The sequence below is a fragment of the Amaranthus tricolor genome, chromosome 1 (genome assembly GCF_026212465.1).
Source record: "Amaranthus tricolor cultivar Red isolate AtriRed21 chromosome 1, ASM2621246v1, whole genome shotgun sequence".
Classification (NCBI taxonomy): domain Eukaryota; kingdom Viridiplantae; phylum Streptophyta; class Magnoliopsida; order Caryophyllales; family Amaranthaceae; genus Amaranthus; species Amaranthus tricolor.
Genome location: NC_080047.1, coordinates 42,961,121 through 42,982,321, shown reverse-complemented (window position 1 = coordinate 42,982,321; position 21,201 = coordinate 42,961,121). Strand labels below are relative to the sequence as shown.

Below are 21,201 nucleotides of genomic sequence, written 5' to 3'. Positions count from 1 at the left end.
TTTTTTTCAGTTTACACTTCACACTCTTGCGGCCCAAGTACCCAATAATCTTAAAGCAGTCGAAGAAACCCTAGTTTCTTCACCTTCACCGTCATAGCCGCACACACTGATTGAGTTTTGCTTTGAGTAAATTGCTTTGAATTTTGAGTTTTGCTTTGAGTAAATTGCTTTGATTTTTGACGATAGCTTTTTCATAAAATTTGTACCATGTACTTTCGGATAGGATTGATCTTCCATGTATGCTTGTGAAAGGGAGTCTATACACAGGCATTGATGAGGGGGCTGTGAACTTGATTAAATTTGGTGAAGGAAGGTAAGGGCTGATGCTGTTGACTTTGAAAATTATATTCATTGGGGTCAGTTTTTACTTTCTTGGAATGCTTGAAGTGTGTATTTATGAAGATTTAGTTCAATTCTCTTCTGTATGCAATCTTATCTGCTTTGGAAGGAGTCCCATCATGTAATTGAAGTCTGTATTTATGAAGATTTACTTTCTGTATGCAATTCTCTTCTGTATGCAATCTTGAATATATATTAGTGTATGATTTTGTTCAAACAATGTTCAATACTTCTTTTGAATTTGAAGATGGTTTTGAATTTGTTCAATCTCTCATTCTTAATTGTAGGAAGATGAATGCTAATGAGGCAAATGAAGCTAATGGTTTTCAATTTGACAATATTTCTAACACGGGTGATTTGTTAATCTAATGGTTAAAATACCTTATATGTTTTGTGTACTTTATCATTGTTTTGCATTGTGTTCAATATTGAGATAGATTACTAGCATGTGTATTATTTTTGTTGAAATTAACAACATTTGAAGAGTTACAAACTAGTGTATCCACTCCTTTTAACAATATATTTATTATTATTAATATTTATCTCAATAATTTTGTCTTTCCATTATAATATTTTTACTATTAATAAGTTTCATATGTTTTATTGTTTGTTTACAGAGTTTTGAAAGTTCTCAAGAACTACTTTTTTCTTCAAATATTTTATCGGAAGTAGAAAAATACCTTGAATCACCTTTGCACATGCATGGTGATTCGAAATTTGATATTTTGTTGAATTGGAAAGACCAACAAGCTACTTACCCAATTATGTCTAAAATAGCTAAAGACATATTGGCTATTCCAATAACCACAGTTGCATCCGAATCAACTTTTTCTATGGGAGGAAGAATTTTGAATAGATGGAGAGCATCCCTTTTATCAAGACATGTTGAAGCCTTGATTTTAACTTGTAATTGGTTGTTTGGATATGAAGAAGAACCTGATGAAGTAGGATTAGTTGTTGGCAGTGACTTAGTCCCCGATGCAGAATCGCATGCTAAGGGAGATCAGGGTCCAAGTGGATCCTCGTCTTCAGAATCTGGTACGTATTTTACTTTTTAAATAAATGTTAGTTAATTATCATTCTATTATAAATCGTGTTTCGTGTAATTTATGTACTCAGTTATAGTTTGTTCACTTGATTGTTGCCATGCAAATGATGTTGGTTCTTATGGATCTGATTGTGGCTCAAATTAAAACACACAAGTAATTTAACCTTACAAGTCACATGGAAACTTGATAGTCGTTGGATTGGGTGAATGTTATCCATGAGTCTTAGTCTTATAGGCAACTTTCTAATAGCCTTGTTTACTTGAGATTAGGCAATTAGAAATGTTTCCTTAGCTATGATTCATGTTGGTAGCTTGCTAAACATGCGGCGTTTGTTGACCTTGAGAAGCATTACAATGATCTCACCCGACTTGTGATACATATTCTGGTAACGAAATTTTAGGCGTTTCTTTTTTGTATCTTTCTTATAAGAATGAATTACTTTCTTATAATACTTTTTTTGTTTGTTTTTGTTCAAGATTGAAATATGGTACCACAAGCAAAGCAACAGTACGTGAGAGATTTGGGTGCTCGTTGTCGACTTTTATGTTTCGTTTTGGAGAAAGTATTTAATGGTGGATATACTCACATTTGATGGATGATACTTTTATGGTGGATATATAACTATATATAGTTGCTGATTGAATGTTAATTTTTTGAGTTAAAAACTTGATATTTGTATATTTACATTAGGTGGATGTATAAGTGATGGATGTAAATTTTTGGGGTAAAAAACTTGATATTTGTATATATAAATTTGGTGGATGTATAAGTGATGGATGTAAATTTTTGGGGTAAAAAACATGATATTTGTATATATAAATTTGGTGGATGTATAAGTGATGGATGTAAATTTTTTGGGGCTTAAAGCTTGAAGAATTGGTGGATTACTAACATGAAATATATAATTATTAATTAGCAATAGAAAGCAAGATAAGTCTAGATTGAAGTATTGAAGAAACATCTAGTTGTTCAACTTCAGTATGTTTCTAAGGTTTTTGTAATGTGCTTATTGGTTTATAATTGATATCAATATCATGGGGAATCTTATTTATTTATATACAATCTTGTTTACAATGTTTCAATATTAGAAATTAGTTTTCAAATATTCAAAAATCATAATTAGAAAACTGAAATTGGACCTAATTTGCAGAAATTAGGTGAAAAATTGATTCGGATTTATAACAGTTCGATTAACAATCGGTTCGAGTTTGTATCAGTTCGGGTTAAAAACAGTTCGATTAATAATCGATTCGGGTTTGTATCAGTTCGGGTTAAAAAACAGTTCGATCTTAATCGGTTTTAGTCAGGTTGCATTCGGTTACGTGCATAATTCAGGTCGGATTTGACTCGGGTCGATCACTGTTGAGTTCGGGTAACATCGGTTAATGTTTATATGTCGGTTATAAAATTCGATTGCAGTTCGAGTTCGATTTTGCCCTTTTCAGTTATCAAACGGTTCGAGTGCAGTACCGGTTCGGATAATTTCGGTTCGGTAAACCTAAAAATTAGCATTTTCGAGTCGGATAATTTTCGATTCCGGATCGAATTTTCGAGTCGGGTTAAATTTGAACAGCTCTAGTGAAAACACATAATCTGAAATCTGACATGATAACCGTGGAAAGTAATGTAAATGTAAAAGTGCATCATTGGTTGACGAATGCGATAGTATAAATTAATGAAGGATAAAAAAATCCTTTATGCACAGAACTGTCGCATCCAAATTCTCGAAAGAAAAGTATTTTTTTCTGGGGAGACAGTCAAGGAAAAAGTCACCTTCAAAGGCTAGATTGTTACTACACCTGGTCAATTACTAATATATTTTTTTCCTTCTTTTGAAATTATTTTTAATAGTAAATTATAAGGCAAATGTCATTATTATCAATACTACTCCTCCCTATTCATTTCAATAGTCCCATTTAACTGGACGCATTTGTCAATATAATAATTCTATCGTTAATATTTCTAATTGTGTATAATTAAAAATTGTAAAAATTTAATATTAATGATTTTTGCATTGAAATAAATCAAACAAGATATCACTTGACTATATTATAACTTATAGATTAAGAATAAAATACCAGTTAAGAGTGATTGATAAATAGTATCAAAAATCAAATGAGACTAATACCTTCGAATAGGAGGGAGTATTAATTTAGAGTTGTAAATATAATAGATAAACATAAATATTATACATGGATAAACTATTATAAATATCAATATCAATACTATTAGTTTAGAGGTGGTGAAATAATTTAGAGCAAGCTAGAATATCCATCCTTTAATACAAAAAAATAAAAATTCCTTAAATTTACTAAATATAAAAATGATGCAATATAAAAAAAAAAACGAACAAGATGGCAAATGAAGGGCAATTAAAGAAACGAAATGAGTAGTTATTTAGTTTTAAAAGAGAATATTATACAGAAAAAAATAAAATTTATAACTTAAATTAAAATTACGATATGATATTAGATATTGGACCCAAAACTAATCCAACACAATCTCAATCAACTTTAACATGATCTAATTACTAGAATTAAAGTTCACAAAAAAAATAACTACAAAAACCTGATAAAATTTCCATGATCAATTATTTTTTTTCAATTTTGAAATAGAACATAAATATTATTAGACTAAATTTTACAATAGATGAAAAGGAATCTAAAATCAGATATTACAAGGTAGAAGGAAGCGCCAAAAATTCTACCTCGATGACTTCCGATAACCTCAATGTCGACCTCGACCTCTGCCTCGCCCACGGTTACCTCGACCTCTTCCTCGACTCCTCTCATAATTTGTAGGTTTAAGCCCTAATGACTGAACACCCCTCTTGTTACGCCGATTTTCTCTATCTTCGTCATCTTCTTGATACTTCCCTTTCTTTTTAGAAACAAAGGAAATTTCTCGTGACCCACCGGGACCCAACTTAACACCAGCAGGTAGATGCGAACCGGCTTCTACATCTTGTAAAGCGGCCACTCTTTCTCCTAAAGGAAGAGCATCCTCGTTGGTAAGCGACACGCTCTCCAAGAATGCTTGTGCGTGCCTTTCATCCTTTACTTCATATAGCCTGAAAGATTCGACACAAGAACGGATTATACAAACTTTCATTTCTCACGGCTCGAGGCAAATCTAGAATAGTGTAGTATAGTGTGGTTAAACCCTGATATCTAAATGTGTACAGAACGAATTCAACTGTCACATTTCGGAGTTCCATTAATCAAATAACCCGGAACATGGCCTAGGGAGGCCCGGACCTAGATTTCCTCCATATTGGAGGTGTTCATTCGGGTCATCAGGTCAATTTCGGGTTGGTTCAAATCAGATCTTGTGTCAACATTGATTTTTGAATCATCTTAAAAATTCATTTTGAACTCAGGTTCGGTTCCAAGGTCGGAAAAATATCGGGTCATCGGGTCTGTTTTGAACACCTCTAGTTGAGATGTTACGTTCATAAACATATTCTCAAAAACACACAACGCAAAATTTTGCCTATTTTATTTTTTGTCAGCCTATAATGTAAGCAGATAGTTAATTTTAATCCTCAAATCAAACAAAAACGTAAAAAAAATGAAAATAAACTGAATAATACCTAGGAACTCGCATTCGTTCTTCATCTTCAGAAGCGGAGAAAACATCAGCATCACTTAAACTCATCTCATCCTCCTCCATAACAGGCTCGAAATGCTCATCCACCAAATTAGCCCCCTTTTGAGAAGCGACAGGATGAAGAGCCAAATAGTCCTCAGAGTTCTCATCAATTTCAAATTCCTGGACGAAATTTTGGCAAAAAAATATATATGTAAATAATGATGCAATAAAATGAATTTATTTCAGGCAGAATTCTTTTAAGGGTGAACAGCTAGAGTACGCGAATTACATACAACATATCATAAAAAATCAACATAATATTATCTAATGAGAATCCCGTGATGGATAAGATATCATGAGGCCATACTGGTTTCTGAAACATGTCTGCAAATCTCTCGTCTTTAAGAATATCACTGCTCAATCCCTTCTTTTTCTTCGAGGTTTTCTTTCGATCAGCATCCTCGTCATTTGCAGCTTCTTCATTCTCAAGAATAGCGTTAGCCAGACCACGATTAACCTTTGGCAACCTCCTTTTAATCTGTTAAGATAATAAAACAGAAGAAGAAAGAAAATTACACCACTCAATAAAGCAAAGCAGAATCTTCGGATCAGAAAAATAAAAGCAACTAAAGTAATTTCTAAGGACAAAACTAACCGTTATACGTTCACGTTGCAACTTCTCTAGTTTCTCCTTCTTCTGCTTCTCAATGTAGGCATCGTAGTCAAATGGATCTGCTATGGATTTTGCCTGCAATAAACCACCAAATCTTAAGTATTTCCACTTGTGTTTCCTTATAGCAACTGATTTCCGAAATCCATGTACAGCACTATCCCATCCCACCAGCCTCTTATCAGTCACGGTTTAAAGTAGGGTAAGCAACATCGGAGGACACTCCATGGTTAGGTTACAAAGCAACGATCATACCCTAAAGAACAACTAAAATTACTTAAATCACTTGAATCTACTCTTTAAATGGAATATCTTATATAGATCATAATATGCGTCTAATAATATCTTACACGGTTACAAAGCAACGACCATACCCTAAAGAACATCATTCTCGTTACCGTATCACCGTTCACCAACCACGTTTTTTACCATATTTGCACCAACACCAACAAATTTCTACGAATTAAGCCACTCACTAATCCTAATAAATTAATGAATAAGACCTAGATGGTATCTAATTCAAAATATCAAAGGATTTTTTGTTCGACGCCCATTTCCCAGTGCTTGCTCAATGGCAGACACTCCGCATATATCGGGATCTCCAACAGACTAAAACAAATTAAACATGGCAATGTTGACTTTTACCGCATATGACAAGTCCAGACATGAAAACTAAACACAGGCTGAACAAAAAAATTCAATATATATTGGAGATAGATAAAACTCGCTGACCTTTTTATATAACTTATGATTTATGAAATATCCGTGCAAAGTAGCAACAAGAAGATTGGTTCCGATTAAGTTTGTCAGGTTAAGTCTCTCAAGGTCTTCTTTGGTCAAAAACTTGTAATCATCATATATAGTTGTCTCGGGATTCTCTTCCAGCTCTTCCTGCAAAGTTAATGTAAAACGCAATTAAAGACTATCAAGGAATGTATTTATATTTAAAAAAGGAACGCCACAAAACAACTCAAGGAACACTGATCAATTTACAAAAGGATCAAAACTATTGTTACTTACTAAAAAGGACTAAGGCCAAGTACTTACCGTTAAGTTTTCCAAATATGAACACCACTTGGGAGAGGGCCCAAGCGCAGGAATAAAGTAAGAGGGTATCTGGCTAGAGTCTAGACCCAATAAGATCAGACCACTTTCACGGAATACACATATATCATTAATTGCGCCACCTGTTGGCTCAATACTCGTCATCCCTTCACCCTGCAATTAAAGAGCTTTTAAATTTAAGGAGTAAAAAATACAAAAACACAAGAAAGCAGTATGTGGATTTTGTGACTACTGTTACGGTGTATCTTTATTAAATGGAACGCGGAAAAGGACTACCAAGCTTCATTAAGAATAATACGCAAAGGTAATAGAAGTCTCACCGTCTCAGGATCCCAGAACCTGACTATATGACTATCTGTGGTGATCAACTTAGAATGCTGAGAATTCAAAGTTTGATGCCATTTGATATCCAAAATTGGGCTTCCATACCTGTGAAATGGATCAAAATTTAAGAAAATCAAACATCGAAATGAATAATCAACAGAGTCAATGAATTACAAGTGAGAAAGTGAAGCTGCATGCTTACATATGATCCTTAACCCGGATAGGATTCGATGATCGCAAATCGAAGATCATAACCTGTAACATCAAATAGTAAATACAGATCTATTGTATCACGCTTCCCATATAACTCTTGACAATTAAAGCAACTTGGATGCCAGCATACGTGATCATTTAAACAGCAATAATAGTGTTGACTCAAAACTGATTTGATTTCCAAAAATATCATCAGAGACATAATAAGACATTCCACAAGATACCAAATTTATAGCATAAAACCAAAATTTGACATCCTTTAAAGGCTCGAGCTTAAGTGGCAACTAAATCCAGTGCATCATTAAGACAAAGTTCATCCAATGAGAATATCATACCAAGTTACTATACAATACATCTAAACTCTTCTCAGTGCACCGTATGTCCGTATCAGAAGTTAAATGAGAAAAAAACAGCAACATTGACATCCCAAAAAATTCAATCCTCTGCTCATTTTACCACTCACAAGATAATGGGAAAGATATTAACTTATAACCTACAAAGCTGAAGATGCGTGTACAATAGTGTCACAGTTCATAATTCGAAGAACTCAAGAGAAATCACGTATTAAGTACATTTCTTCCCTTCTTATCTATAATTTTAAGTGAGGTAGATAGTGAGAGATTGAATCCCTAAAAGAGGAAACATATTAAGCAAATTATTTTCTAATCATCTAACAAAACACTGCGCTTCATTTCTTCCCGTCATTTAGAAGACCAATGTCCGTCACTCAGCTCAATAAATAACTATCAAATTAGCTATATGGTTTAAAGTTTAATGCCAACTTTCTATCATGCCATCACAAATAAACCGATAATAAATGATTGGAGAAGATTGCCCTGTCTGAGATTCTGCTGGACTACGTGAATTCGTATTCAATGCAATCGATAATAGGTCCTACCTTCTTAGGTTCCTAAAATTATGGTCCATGCAACGCATGAGCTTTAACAATTATGAAAAAGGTATGCACTATTTGCATAAATTGATTCCTAAGTAACCATTTCCAAAACAAGGAAAGCAAAAAAAAAACAAAAAGGCAGTATTAAAAATATATACGTAGATTGCTAGTTATAGAATCACATCTTACCGTCCCTCCGCTGCTTCCTACAGCCATCTGGAAGCCTCGATCCTCATCAAACTCGATTGCAGTTACCTACCAGTGATGCACGGACATGGGTTAGGGTGCTTTTCTCATATAAAAAAGTTCAGAAAAAACAAAGCTAGCCCACAGATAATAATGGGACTTCAGATTCTATGCAAGGAAAAAAATAACTAAATATTAAATATTACGACATTGCATGGATCAACGTTTTTTTTTTGTGGCTGTTGTAGCATGTAGATACTGGGTCACAGATAAATCAGAAACTATAATGTGGTATGTTACTGCTTCTAGTAAACAAATTTTCAACAGTATAATCTACCATCAAAAAGAGAGAAAAAATCCTGAAAAACTATCCAAAAAGAAAAAAAAAATTATAGATCATGAATTTGTTAATGTACTATACGAATTCAGAAGGCATTGATATAGAGCTTTGAATAAACAACTGCAAGTCTGTACCTCTTCATCAGCAGATGGGACAGCATCAACTCTACCAATTGATGATCTTGTTCTCATGTCGAAGCATTCCACAGCCCCATCCTCACCACCGCAGGCTACTAATCCATGAAGCTTGCTGATTCAACATTACAGAAGTTTCAAAATCTCAGAGTGACGAATTGTAAGTAAGATGAAAAAAAGTACTCCCTTCAATTCAATTTAGTTGTCCGTTTTGGTTTGAGCACAAGTAATAAGAGGGGACCATCTAAAATAGTAGATCCATGTACAATATTAGGTATTTTTAATTTTTAATATTAAAAGAATAAGGAAACTACCTAAAATAGTAGCCCCATGTGCAACATTGGGTATTTTTACTATAAGAAAATGAGGGTACCATCTTAAAATACAATAGAGATGAACTGCCCAAATAAGAAAATGGGACAAATAAAAGGAATTGGAGGGAGTATATTAAATAAAATATGAACACAGTTGTACCTTCTAGATACTACATTTAGTCCAGGGGACTTAGTAGGGAGAGAGGCAAGAAATCGACCCTGTATAGAGAAGGCACGTGAAAAGTTAGTATTCTGAGTCTGACACCCATATTGAAGCAATAAAGAAAAGTAAAGTAGCCCTGACACCCACGATGGAGCAAGAAAGAATAATTCAAAAAATCAAAACAAGAAGATTAAGCATGCATTCAATCCCAATTCCCAGAGGGGAAAATTTAATTTCAAACTCAAGGTTCTTTGTTTTGTGTCATTGTTGTTGCCAAGTTCCTTTGTTCTCTAAAGAAGATGAGCAAGTTTAATTTACTCTTTTTAGAGAGCGAGACTTATAGATGAGAGAAGAACAATTGGATGTAAAATATAGGAGTATAAAAAAGTGCAAAACAATTTGGAGGTTATCAATTGGAGAATAGCAGGGCATACCTGTGCTAAATTTATTCGGTAAAGATCTGGCGAAGAGGCAGCACAGAGCAAATCACAAGACCAGCAATCATATGCCATATCTCGTCCTGGCCTATATAGAAGACACAATAAATTAGTCTATTATGAGAATTTTTATGGGAAGACTCGTGAAAACACACATACGAAAACTGAAATATATTCTCATGTTTGTCATTAAATTGAAAATATCTTTAAAGAAAATTGGAAGAGAAATGGGGAAATGATAACTCCTTGGTAATGTTGCTTCAATAAATTTCTGGGACAGGATAGTAAAATGAAGGCTAAAATAGAGTGAAGTTTCTTCACTAAATTTCTGGGACAGGATAGTAAAATACTAAATTTCTATTGATTCAACCTAAAAAAATCGAGTTGTTCTTCCCTTTCAGTTTCAACTTTTAGCGGGCAAAACGCTTTTTCGTGCATTCATTTATATTGTAAAAATGAAGAAGAAACAACATGTCTCTTGTATGAGATAGCATACCTAGGAATCCTCAAACTGTAGTGACTCCCATACTTTGCATGTAGATTGACTGTTCGATTCGCACAGAGAAATGCAAGCTTTGAGTAATCATCAGACAAGACCTGTTTCAGCCACAAAAATGTTTAATTAACTAACAGCAACTATCATTGAGCAATAAAAGAATAAATCTTATCAAAAGAGGTTTGTGAGGATCATGAAACTAGCAAGTTGATTTTTTGCCTTCTATTCTTTTTTTTTTTCCTTTTTTACTTGAAAATGTAATTATGGACATCCCACAATTCAAAATAAAATTATAGAAGTACCTGGAAATCAACTATTTCAGAATCCAAATGTCTTTCAAACTTCAAGGAAAGTTCCCTTAATTCGTACACCTTAACTTGTGGGGGGTAGATACCTAGATTTTCATAATTTCAAGTTTATCAATGACTAGTTGAAGAAAAATTTATCCAAACGAGGACAGGGGTTCTATCATGTGCATATTAGCAACAACATACCTGAAGCAATAACAAATTCTCCATCGGGTGTGGCCTTGATTTTCGTGGTTGCGGTTTCAAATCTCAAGTCCTGGATTAATTCTACTCTTCGCATATAATCTAAACAAGGGACACCCAAATTTCCAACAAATAAGAAATCATTCAAATACAAGTCATACTAAGGAGCAAAAGAACATATGGGCTGAGCAGGCGAACAAAAACATATTATATCATGCCAATGGCAGCATGCTAATAAAAACACAATGAAAACAGAACTAAACGTGAATCCACAAATTTATTTATGATAGTTGGCAAGCTGGCATGCTTATTCTCTATTTTTCAAGATGCTTGAAAGTATGTAGCCTTCGGCTTTTCACTATACAAGAGAAGATGAGGCACAGTAGAAGCTTCCTCCATGTGTGAGCACAGCTCTGTGGAGACTGCAAATACTTAGAAAGACTTACTTGATCATACTTCAATTGGTTATACTTTGAATTAAAGTCTCCAACCTTAATTGACCTTTTCACCTTTTCTGCTAGATAGGTCTTAATGAAAGGGGGAGAGATGAACATTGTAAGTCACACTTATAACTAGTTTGATCTTAAGATAGAAAGCATACAGGAAGAGACCGATGCAAATGCGTCAAGAAAAATTTCACCAAATGAAGTCCAATGCAAGGCTACATGGAGATCAACCCTACTACTCTGACCCTCCTTCCCATCACTAATCGGATTTTGTCTCCGTTGGAGCAAGTATCACTATTTCCGGGTAAGGTACAGTAGCCCTCATATTCCTCAGCCAACCCTACTACTTTGGATTTTGTCTCCAAAGTCCAAACTTTTTACTCACCCTCCATATTTCATTGTAAAATACACCATACACCATTCTTCATATTTCTCTACGAATTCCACCATTCATTCAATAACATAAACACCCGTTTACAAAACCCACATACAATCATACAATGTTGCATATTCTCATACTATTTATTTGATAAAGATGTGAACTTTTACGCTTTACAAAACAAAATACAGACAAATTTAAATAATATCCCAAAAAATCAAAAGAGAAAAGGAAATACCTTTATCTTTCCTAAGAGCACGCTGCTTCTTAGGGTTAAGCCAAGAGGCTAAAGAACGGTGTTGACCAGTCAAAGAATAAACTTTGACGCCATTAATGGAGGTCGACTTGAGAGTACCTCCATGAAAAGCCATTACTTCAATCAATTGACAAACTTCCCGGCTTCAAATATTAATTTTGAAGGGTTTGTTAGAAACTTAAAATCCAATCAATTGGTGAAGTTCTGAAATATTTAGGGTTTGTTTGATGAAGAATGAATTCCAGCTCCTTAATTATGGAGAAACAGGGTTTTACAAAGTTTCTTCTATTGAAAAAGTGAAAAGAGGGGTTTATAAATTCAGGATAAAATTGTAATTTTGTATGCTGAACATTTTATTTGCACAAATTGTTAAGAGGCGGTTTGTTTGATTGACTTTTTTTTAGGCCAGTCTAAAAGTATATTAATCTAATTTGTAGTAGGATTTTATGTTATATATAATATAAAAGGATAAACAAATATTTATCATAATATTTTTTCAAATATATTAATCATTAGTAAGTATGAGGAGTATATATTAATGTAAATATTCAATTAATAATAAAAGTGCATTTCCATTTGCAGTGTGTTTAAGTTATTTTGATTGAGATTTAACATAATTTTCATTTATTTAGATGTATTAAGTTGTTTTACGTTGAGTTAATAAACCATTTATTAAAAAATTATGTCGGCTTATATGAAATCGTCTCATCAACAAATAGGCTATAATTATAAATAATCACCTTAACATATATGTATAGGAATCCATTAGTTTCAACATAAGATGGTTTAATTTAATAATTCATAAAATATTTTTTTAATTTTAAAATGAGTTCAAATTCACGTGAGAGACGCGTTGTCACAAAAATTATTGTTTTTATTTGTGGGCAATAGACATTGGTTCTCCAAATAAGTCCGACTTTTGTAAACCCGAAATTCCCTAAACCTTGTGTGTTATTCTCTTCCTTCTTTTTTTTTTTACGCGCATCTTTTGCTAATTAGGGTTCTTCGATTGAGTAAGTTACAGCTTTTTCTTTATACTATCTTTCAAATTGAGCTATTTATTTGTGTACTTGTATTGTATTTAGGGATGACAATGGGTACTGGACCTGATCCGGATCCGTGGATCCGTATCCGTTTTCACGAATCTAGGTTTTAAAAATGGACCCGTCGGATCCGGATCCTGATCCTTTTAAATTTTACGGGTCCGGATCCGGATCTGAGAAAAATACCCGGACACGCGGGTCTGGAGGACCCGTTTTTTCTTTTTTTTTTTTTTTATTAAATATATATTAACATACCCTAGTTGCCACATACCCTGAATCCCTGATACCCAGAGTCTCAAACTCCCAACTCCCAACTCCCAGACTCCCTCCCTCTGCAGCACGCCCTCACTCAGTCATCACCCTCGACAGTCGACAAAGAGCCCTACTCCTCCTCATAGCCACCGGCCAACCGCTTACTCCTCCTCACAGCCACCGGCCAACCCACCCTCTCCTCACAGGCGGCTGGAGTGGCGGATTTGAAGGTAATGAACCCTAATTTTTTTTTTTCCTACAATACTTTTGATTTATGTTGAGTAGTAGATATATGTCTAATGTTGAGTTTAGGGTTGATTTATGTTGAGTTTAGTGGTAATTTTTGATTTATGTTGAGGAGTTTTTTATTTATTTGAGTTTAGTGGTTGATTTATGTTGATTTATTTGAGTTTAGTGGTTGATTTATGTTGATTTATTTAAGTTTAGTGGTTGATTTATGTTGAATTTAGTGGTAATTTTTTATTTATGTTGGAGTAGTTTTTTATCTATTTGAGTTTAGTGGTTGATTTATGTTGAGTTAAATGGTAATTTTTGATTTATGTTGAGTGGTTGATTTATGTTGAATTGTTGAGTTCAATGGTAATTTTTGATTTATGTTGAATTGTTGAGTTCAATGGTAATTTTTGATTTTTATCATTTTGGATTTTACTTGTGATTTTATTTCTTTGTTTTTGTTTGTTGATCAGAAAAAGTATTAATGTGTTTTAATCCTTTTATTTAATCGGTGTCTTTTGATTTTGAGTTTTTGATCTTATTATTAGATTGATATTGATGGAATAATGCGTTATGTGGTGTGGTTTAATTGCTTATTTGGTGTTTTATGATTTTGAGTTTTTGATTGTGTTGTGTTTTATTATTGATATTGATAGGAAATTGCATTATTTTGTAGTTGTATTGTGGATAATGTTAAGTGTAAGCTTGTTTTAGTATTTTTACTGGCTGTATGGAGTTTGATGCATCTGATGACTGAAATGTTATCATTATTACTGCTTATAATTTGAAGATATATTATTTTTGTTGGAGCTCAAAGATATTTGTTCATTATTTTGACCCATGAGTGCTTTTTGGATGAGTTCTGGAAAATAAAGGGGCTTGACATTGGTGGCAATAAGGGTTTATATGACTTCTTGAGATTGATGTGGTGAGAATGAGTATCCGCGGATCTGGATCTGGGTCTTGCAAAACTGGACCCGCGGATCCGGGTCCGGATCTGGATCCTGTCCGACCCGTTGCCATCCCTAATATTTGTATTAGTATTACTATTCAGTTGAATTTCGGTGGGCATTTTCAATACTGATTTTGCTTTAAATTATTTACGCCCACTTCACAATTTCTGAATGTTGATTTTTTGTTATTGGGTGTTAGTTTTTTTCTGTTTTACTTTCTGGGTATTACCATTTTTATTGTTTGAAGTTGTAGAATATATGTTCATGGATATTTAATGTTCTGTGTAGAAAATGACAAGGCCATTTGCAGTAAAAGCTGGTAAGAAAAGGAAGAGAAAGGAAGCTAAGTATGACAAGGAGGAAGCAGAAGTGATGAAAGAAGAGGAACAAACTGTTACAACTAGTGTAATTGAAGAAGATGAAAAAGTAGTGGATGATGTTGTGAAAGATTTGCCCGGGATTCCGATCACCATTTCGGATCAAAATAGCCGTTCCGGTGCCATTTTCGTCCTTGAAAGAGCTTCCCTTGAGGTTGCCAAAGTTGGCAAGGTCTACCAATCATCAAGTTCAATACTTATTTGTTTGTTTGTTTGTTTTTTGTATATGCTAGGAAGACTATACGACTAGGGCCAACCATCCAATGTATGAATTTGAGAAGGAATGGAATACATCCCCCCTAATTGAAGGGCCCTCGATTATTAGTTTACGTTACTTCGGCTTCATTTTAGTTGATTCTTTTAGGCTCATTAAGTTTGAAAAATTGTAAGTTAAAATAGAGTTTTAATAATTATGGTATATTTTCTAATTTAAGTCTTCTGATGTCCCCTTTATCCTGTTTTGTGGATGGTTTTATGGGTAATGGATGAAATAATTTAATGATCATAGTCTCCGTTATAATGATTTCTATGTACGGGATACACCATGTACGATGATGATGATGATGATAATGAGTCTACGTTATAGTGATATTATATCCTTATGCAATTGCAGACCTACCAAATTTTGAACTCCGAGGACCATGCAAATTTTTTGCGGAAGCATAATAGGGACCCTGCAGAATACAGGCCGGACATTGTTCATCAGGTTTGTGAGACCAACTTTTTCGCGTAGGAATTTGTCGTTAATTTTGTGTTTTTTTGTATATTTAGATTGATATGCCTTGTTTATTTGGAGGTATGTTGTCAATGTAATAAATAATTTTTAATTTCAGGCTCTTTTGATGATTTTGGATAGCCCCTTGAATAAGGCTGGGAGGATTCGAGCTGTGTATGTTAAAACTGAGAAAGGCATACTTTTTGAGGTTAAGCCTCATGTTCGTATTCCGAGAACATATAAACGTTTTGCTGGCATTATGTGTAAGTTAAAATTATTTCCTTGCACCTTTCTTTTTGAATCTATTCATATTTCTTAACCAGTGAAACATAATTCACTAGTTAGTTCGCCTTTTGAATTCGCGATTCACTCAAAATGGTTCAAAAATAGCCCTAAACCGACCGTAGTTCGCTATTTACAAATCGTGATTCACGAGGCAATTAGTGAACCATGTGACACTGTTCTTAACTGTAGTTTGCTATATTTGGCCTGTACTTTGGTGTCTTTTTAATTTTCTCCCATGTCACTTCAGTGCAATTGCTACAGAAGTTGAGCATATATGCAGCTGGCAAGCGAGACAAACTCTTCCGTGTGATTAAAAATCCTGTTACTCAGTATCTACCTCTTAATTCCCGTAAGATAGGTGAGCTTACGTTTGACTAGTGATCCTGTCTTGTAACTGTTTGGAACGGCTTCGATCTTTTTATCCAATTCCCTCTATAGTGAATGACATTTGGTTGTTCATTCGTCAGGCTTTTCATTCAGCTCGGATAAATTGGTTGACATTCAGAAATATGTGACTGCTGTTAAAGAGGATCTCAACTATGTCTTTGTGGTATGCATTATAAGTGACTGAACTTGTTATGTTATTCCTTTTTCTAGTGTAATATTGGTCTTTTTCAATCCTTTGCTTGTTCAGGTTGGTGCGATGGCTCATGGAAAGGTTAATGATGAGTACGTTGAAGACTACATAGCAAGTAAGTGATTTTAAAACCTGTGTTTTCTTGATTGTGTGGGAATCAATGTTGACCAAATGAATCTATGGTATAGTAAGTTGGATCGTTTGATACTGCTCTAAAGCGTAAATTCTGATTTTGTAGTTGAAATGTTTGTTTGTAGTTGGTTGTAAGCTTTTTTAGTTGGCTTGTTTGATCAGCAAAAAATGCTGGCTTTTAAGCTAGTTGTTTAGTTGGCTTGTTTGACCAACATTTATATGTTGGATTTTCAGCTATTTGAATAAGCTAGCGGTTTAAAAACATTCTTGGTAAAACTATATATTGGTTGTTAGTTGATTATTAGAGAAAAAACTAGGTCAACAAGCCAAAGCTAATCAAGTTAGCTTTTTCACTTTGACTAAAATAAAAATCAACTTTTTAGTTAGTTGAAAACCGCTTGCCAAACAAGTTTTTTTGGCTTTTTGACCAGCCAAAAACCAATCAAAAAGCCCATCCAAAAGTCATTTACCAAAAACAGTATAAATGTACTTTACAACTTTACAACTTCCCTTAATATTTGTCAATAATAGACTTTACAACTTCCCTTAATATTTGAAAGACAGTATTAATGTACTTTTTGCTTCTCCCATTTTTTATTAAGCTAGGGGCAGTTTTTTTGCGTCGAGGGTGAATTGCTTATGAACATTTTTTGTTTTAGTCCGTATGCCTATTTGGTGTTATTGACAATATGCTTCTTAATTTGCAGTCTCTGGCTATCCGATGAGTGCCGCATGGTGTATAGCTAGAATTTGTGAGGGCTTGCAACAGAAATGGAGCATCCTGTGATTTCCATGATGGGTTAGTATTAGCTACTTGTATTCTGAATCTTAGCCGACCTTGAACCTTCACTTGTAGAAGTACATGCCCATGCACGAAGCTTAATTTTTGATAAATTTATCGTGTTCGATTGAAAATTCACATTTATCAGAGTTGGTGCTTTAGCTATATTTCCAAAAATGTACTAGTCAAAACTTTAAGGTTCTTTATGGTAGAATTTATAATTACTAACTTGAAAAAAAAGTAGTGTTTTTCATTTCTTCTATGAAAGAATAATTTGATTTACATGTTAAAATTAATTTAATATTTTTTTGTTAATTTATGTATAATTTTTATTTATGTGAAATCTAGATGATGTTTGCTATTATGAAAAATATCTTTACTTTTACAATTGTAAGGTTGTATACATTCCATCTCTGAACCAGCTTTGATAACCATAATACGACTTGGGGTTTACTTGAACATTTTGTAAAAAATTAAGTAGATTTGCAATAATAACATCTCCAATTGAGTCGGCACATTATATATTTTTTAAAATATTGTAAGTAGGTATTAAAAATGATGTTAGTAAACATTTAATATTTTAAAAGTAGGCATTAAGGATACGGAAATAAGCATTAAGGATAATGTAAAGAATACGATAAGTAGACATTAATCTTTAATGGGCTGGGCTTGAGATACGTTTCTCAAAGACATGGTTTCTCAAGAGACTAGCTATAATAACATTAGCTTAAAATAGAGATCAAATCGGTAATAATGCGAAATAATGATGAAATAGAAGCAAAGTAGGTCAACGATGTAGCTATTACATACTTCTTTGTTCCTTTAAAATTGTTGTCGTTTTTCATAAGCTTACACATAAATGCGTACCCCTTAAATTTTACATAATTTTAAATTTACTTTGAAGGCATGTCAAAGTCAAATTCAGTTATAAGATCGGATAAATGTCGGATCATCGAGTCTGTTTTGAACACCTCTAAATATACGTCTCTTAAAACTAGTAATTAGGAGAATATGTACAGAAGATTAAAGCTCAATGGGAGATTTTGGGAAGAATTTTGTTGAGTAAGGTATTGGCCATGAATTTGTATGCTGCTTGAGTCATGTGTATTCCATCCCAACTCACATAATTTTGAGGATATGCACAAACTGGTACACCATCATTTCCACACATTCTACTCATGTCATAATTATAGTCATTTTCTCCAAATCCACAGCATGCCTTGTAAACGTTCCTCTTTTCGAACCCTGCGTATCAATAATAGCAATTAATTATGTGTACTTGTTTATATACAGTTGCAGACTTGCAAATATATTTGTTACGAAGGTTTGATTGGAAACGCCTTTTTTGTTAGTATAAGGATGAGATTATATACAGTATACCCGACGACTATGATTGGGGTAAACCGAAGGTGAATAATAGTAAAATATTACTCAAGTTTCTCTTTTGGGTAAATTTTTTGAAAAAAATAAGATTTTCGAAGTAATAGGGCGGTTATAGGACTGGTAATACGCAATATGAAGTGAATAAGAAGCAAATAAAGGCTATAGGCTTAATGGGTATAATAACATTCATTGTGTGGGGGGTTTACCTTGAGATACATATCCACGTTCATAGGCCATAGGGAATGGAAATGAAAATTTTAAATAGGTATGCGTACAGAAGAGAGTGTACTTACACTCACCCACCTATTTAGTTATTCTTACATTCAACCCTTTAAATTCTGCCACTTAGTCACAATATTCAAGTAATAAAAGAGGAAACTAACCATGTGAAGGAGCATCTTGAAGGAGATCCTTCATAGCATTGAAATAGTCAGAATAAACAATTGTTACATTTGGATTATGCTTTTGAAGTTTAGCAAGAGCTTGTTGTAATCGGCTGTTTTGGAACATTGCAAATTCATTAAGATTTTGTAAACACTTCATATTATCATACATCATTGAATCACTTGTTTCAAACCCTGTAAGATAAACCGGCATGCAACCAATAGCAAAGTTTCCAGGAACGATGACTCGAGTCGCTCCTAAACTTATTACTTCCTGCATTGCATAGACGATGTTTGTTATCAAAAGTCGATCAGAATTGCATATATAATTTGTTTATCAAGGGTAGTATTACTTGGTAATTATAAGTGTCAATCAACTCAATTAAAAGTTTAGATCGGTGGTTGAAGCTTTAAAATATTTTATGTTTTATTCGATCCTTTTATACGAGAGTCTATTTTAGGTTGAAATGCTGATTTAAAATAGTGTTTCGCATAATATTTGAGCTAAGCTTTTGCCTTTTGATAGTGGGTGTTTGGCAAATGAATTTTTTGCTAGTTTTTCAATTTGTCTTTTAGCTTATTGATTAGTTACACAGTCAAAAAATGTTTTTGGTAAATGGCTTTTAAGCCATAACCAACAAGTTTTCTAGTAGTTTTTTTATTGGCTTTTGGTTTTGCTTTACTTTTCATTAGTAAACAGCCAACAACTTATTATCATATCAAACATTTTCTGAACACTTGCCTATATGGTTAGTTTAACAAAAAGAGTAGTCAATGCTGCTAATTAGTCAAACTAGACAACTGAACTAGTCAAAAAGTAACGATCAACTTTAATTTCTTTGTATGTTGGTGGTACTGCCATTACCCCAACGTGTCAAGGTGCCAAATTAAATCAAAAAGTTAATTTGAAAAGTATAGCTTTAAAATTTGTTATATACTCTGTACGACAATAGATAAGAAAATCACTAACCGTAACAGCACTAGAGATGGTTAGAACTACTTGATCAACCAGTTGTCGTACCAAGTGCATAGGCATAAATTGGGAGAATGCATAATTAAAGTCGTTGCCTCCAGTTTCGATGATAAAGAGGGAGTTGGCGAGTTTATGTTTGCAGTCTGAAGGACGAGAGCAAATGGACGATAGATGAGATTTAAACCAACGCAACTGAACAGATAAGGAACTGTTAGTCATGGGCGACATTATATTTTTTGCAGCCAATGTTTCAGTGTTGAGAGCAGTCGATCCTGCTACGGCAAAGTTGACTCCATGAGAAAAGTTTCCATTTTTGTTAAGAAATGCATCTAAAAAAGGCAACTTCAAGGCTTGAGCTGCAACAAAATAAATCATTATATATGAAAATTTTTAAAAAAAAAATTATAAAAAATCAAGATGCATGTTTTTCTATTTGTATATGTTATTTCTCAAGTTTTTAAAAAGTCAATAAAGATATTGGTTAGATTAAAAATCTAGTTATTGTAGAATTGTGCGACAAAAAATAGAATAATAATTCTTGAGTTGTTTCTATACAAATGTAACGATAAGTGTATGTCTAGATACGCCATTAATCAGCACGAATAAATTAGATAAATTGAAGTACCAAAATAATCGATGATGAGAAGACCATCCGAGCAACGTCCAGTAGGTATATGAAAGTAGGTTTGGCCATAAGGGAGCTTAGCAAAGGGTGAATTTGCTCCATTAGAACCCTCACGTATCAAGTTGCCTGTATCCGAGATTGAATCTCCAAACTGATATATGGCTTGAATTTTCAGCTTGCCATGGACATGGGATGGAAGAATGATGCTAAGAACAAGAATCACATGACCAATCTCCATTAATACAAAAATATAGATGGTTAAAGTTGGAGGATTTAGAATAACGTCAATTGAAAAATGTACAAATATAGAAGAAATATGGGAATGTTGCCTTAATTTTAAGTAGATTAGAGCCTTATTACAAGCAAGTGGTATGAACAAACTAAATGACTTGTTATGGTTTTATTGTTAGTTCCTTTTTCTCATGGAAGACAATATGTGCATGGCTAAGAAAGAGTGTTTACTTAATTGGGATCAACTTCTATTGGAATATTGATTTTTCTTTTTTTTTTTTTTTTTTTTTTTTTTTTGTTTGACGAAAATCGAATGAAATAAAATTTTTTGGTAGATTGTATTTCTTTGCAAATATTTTCCTTTAAAATTGAAAGTTTACATCTACTTCTATAATTTTCTAAAGCGTTCATCAAATTAAATCAAATGAAAGAAAACAAGTTCTCATTTACATTTGGAAAATTGTTTTTA

At 33.4% G+C, this 21,201-nt stretch overlaps 3 protein-coding genes across 3 annotated transcripts; 1 reads left to right on the top strand and 2 right to left on the bottom strand.

The window, feature by feature from the left end:
- Positions 1–3,824: 3,824 nt before the first annotated feature.
- Positions 3,825–12,094, bottom strand: LOC130827271 (uncharacterized). Its single transcript, XM_057692942.1, has 16 exons — positions 11,771–12,094; positions 10,711–10,809; positions 10,519–10,610; positions 10,217–10,317; positions 9,718–9,808; positions 9,281–9,339; positions 8,807–8,921; positions 8,336–8,401; positions 7,241–7,293; positions 7,035–7,143; positions 6,697–6,867; positions 6,382–6,540; positions 5,635–5,727; positions 5,347–5,517; positions 4,981–5,159; positions 3,825–4,458 (listed from the first exon to the last, which is right to left on the bottom strand). The coding sequence occupies exons 1-16, from the start codon at positions 11,901–11,903 to the stop codon at positions 4,116–4,118; spliced, it is 2,034 nt and encodes a 677-aa protein (XP_057548925.1). The 5' UTR covers positions 11,904–12,094; the 3' UTR covers positions 3,825–4,115.
- A 1,016-nt stretch (positions 12,095–13,110) lies between these two features.
- Positions 13,111–17,503, top strand: LOC130827261 (uncharacterized). Its single transcript, XM_057692932.1, has 8 exons — positions 13,111–13,313; positions 14,559–14,819; positions 15,261–15,353; positions 15,481–15,625; positions 15,895–16,005; positions 16,115–16,197; positions 16,282–16,339; positions 17,064–17,503. Exons 2-8 carry the CDS (start codon positions 14,562–14,564, stop codon positions 17,141–17,143), a joined length of 828 nt encoding a protein of 275 aa, XP_057548915.1. The 5' UTR covers positions 13,111–13,313; positions 14,559–14,561; the 3' UTR covers positions 17,144–17,503.
- A 664-nt stretch (positions 17,504–18,167) lies between these two features.
- LOC130811051 (acetylajmalan esterase-like) lies at positions 18,168–20,739 on the bottom strand. The gene is made up of 4 exons (XM_057677211.1): positions 20,502–20,739; positions 19,874–20,232; positions 18,904–19,177; positions 18,168–18,382 (listed from the first exon to the last, which is right to left on the bottom strand). Exons 1-4 carry the CDS (start codon positions 20,737–20,739, stop codon positions 18,168–18,170), a joined length of 1,086 nt encoding a protein of 361 aa, XP_057533194.1.
- Between the last annotated feature and the right edge of the window lie 462 nt (positions 20,740–21,201).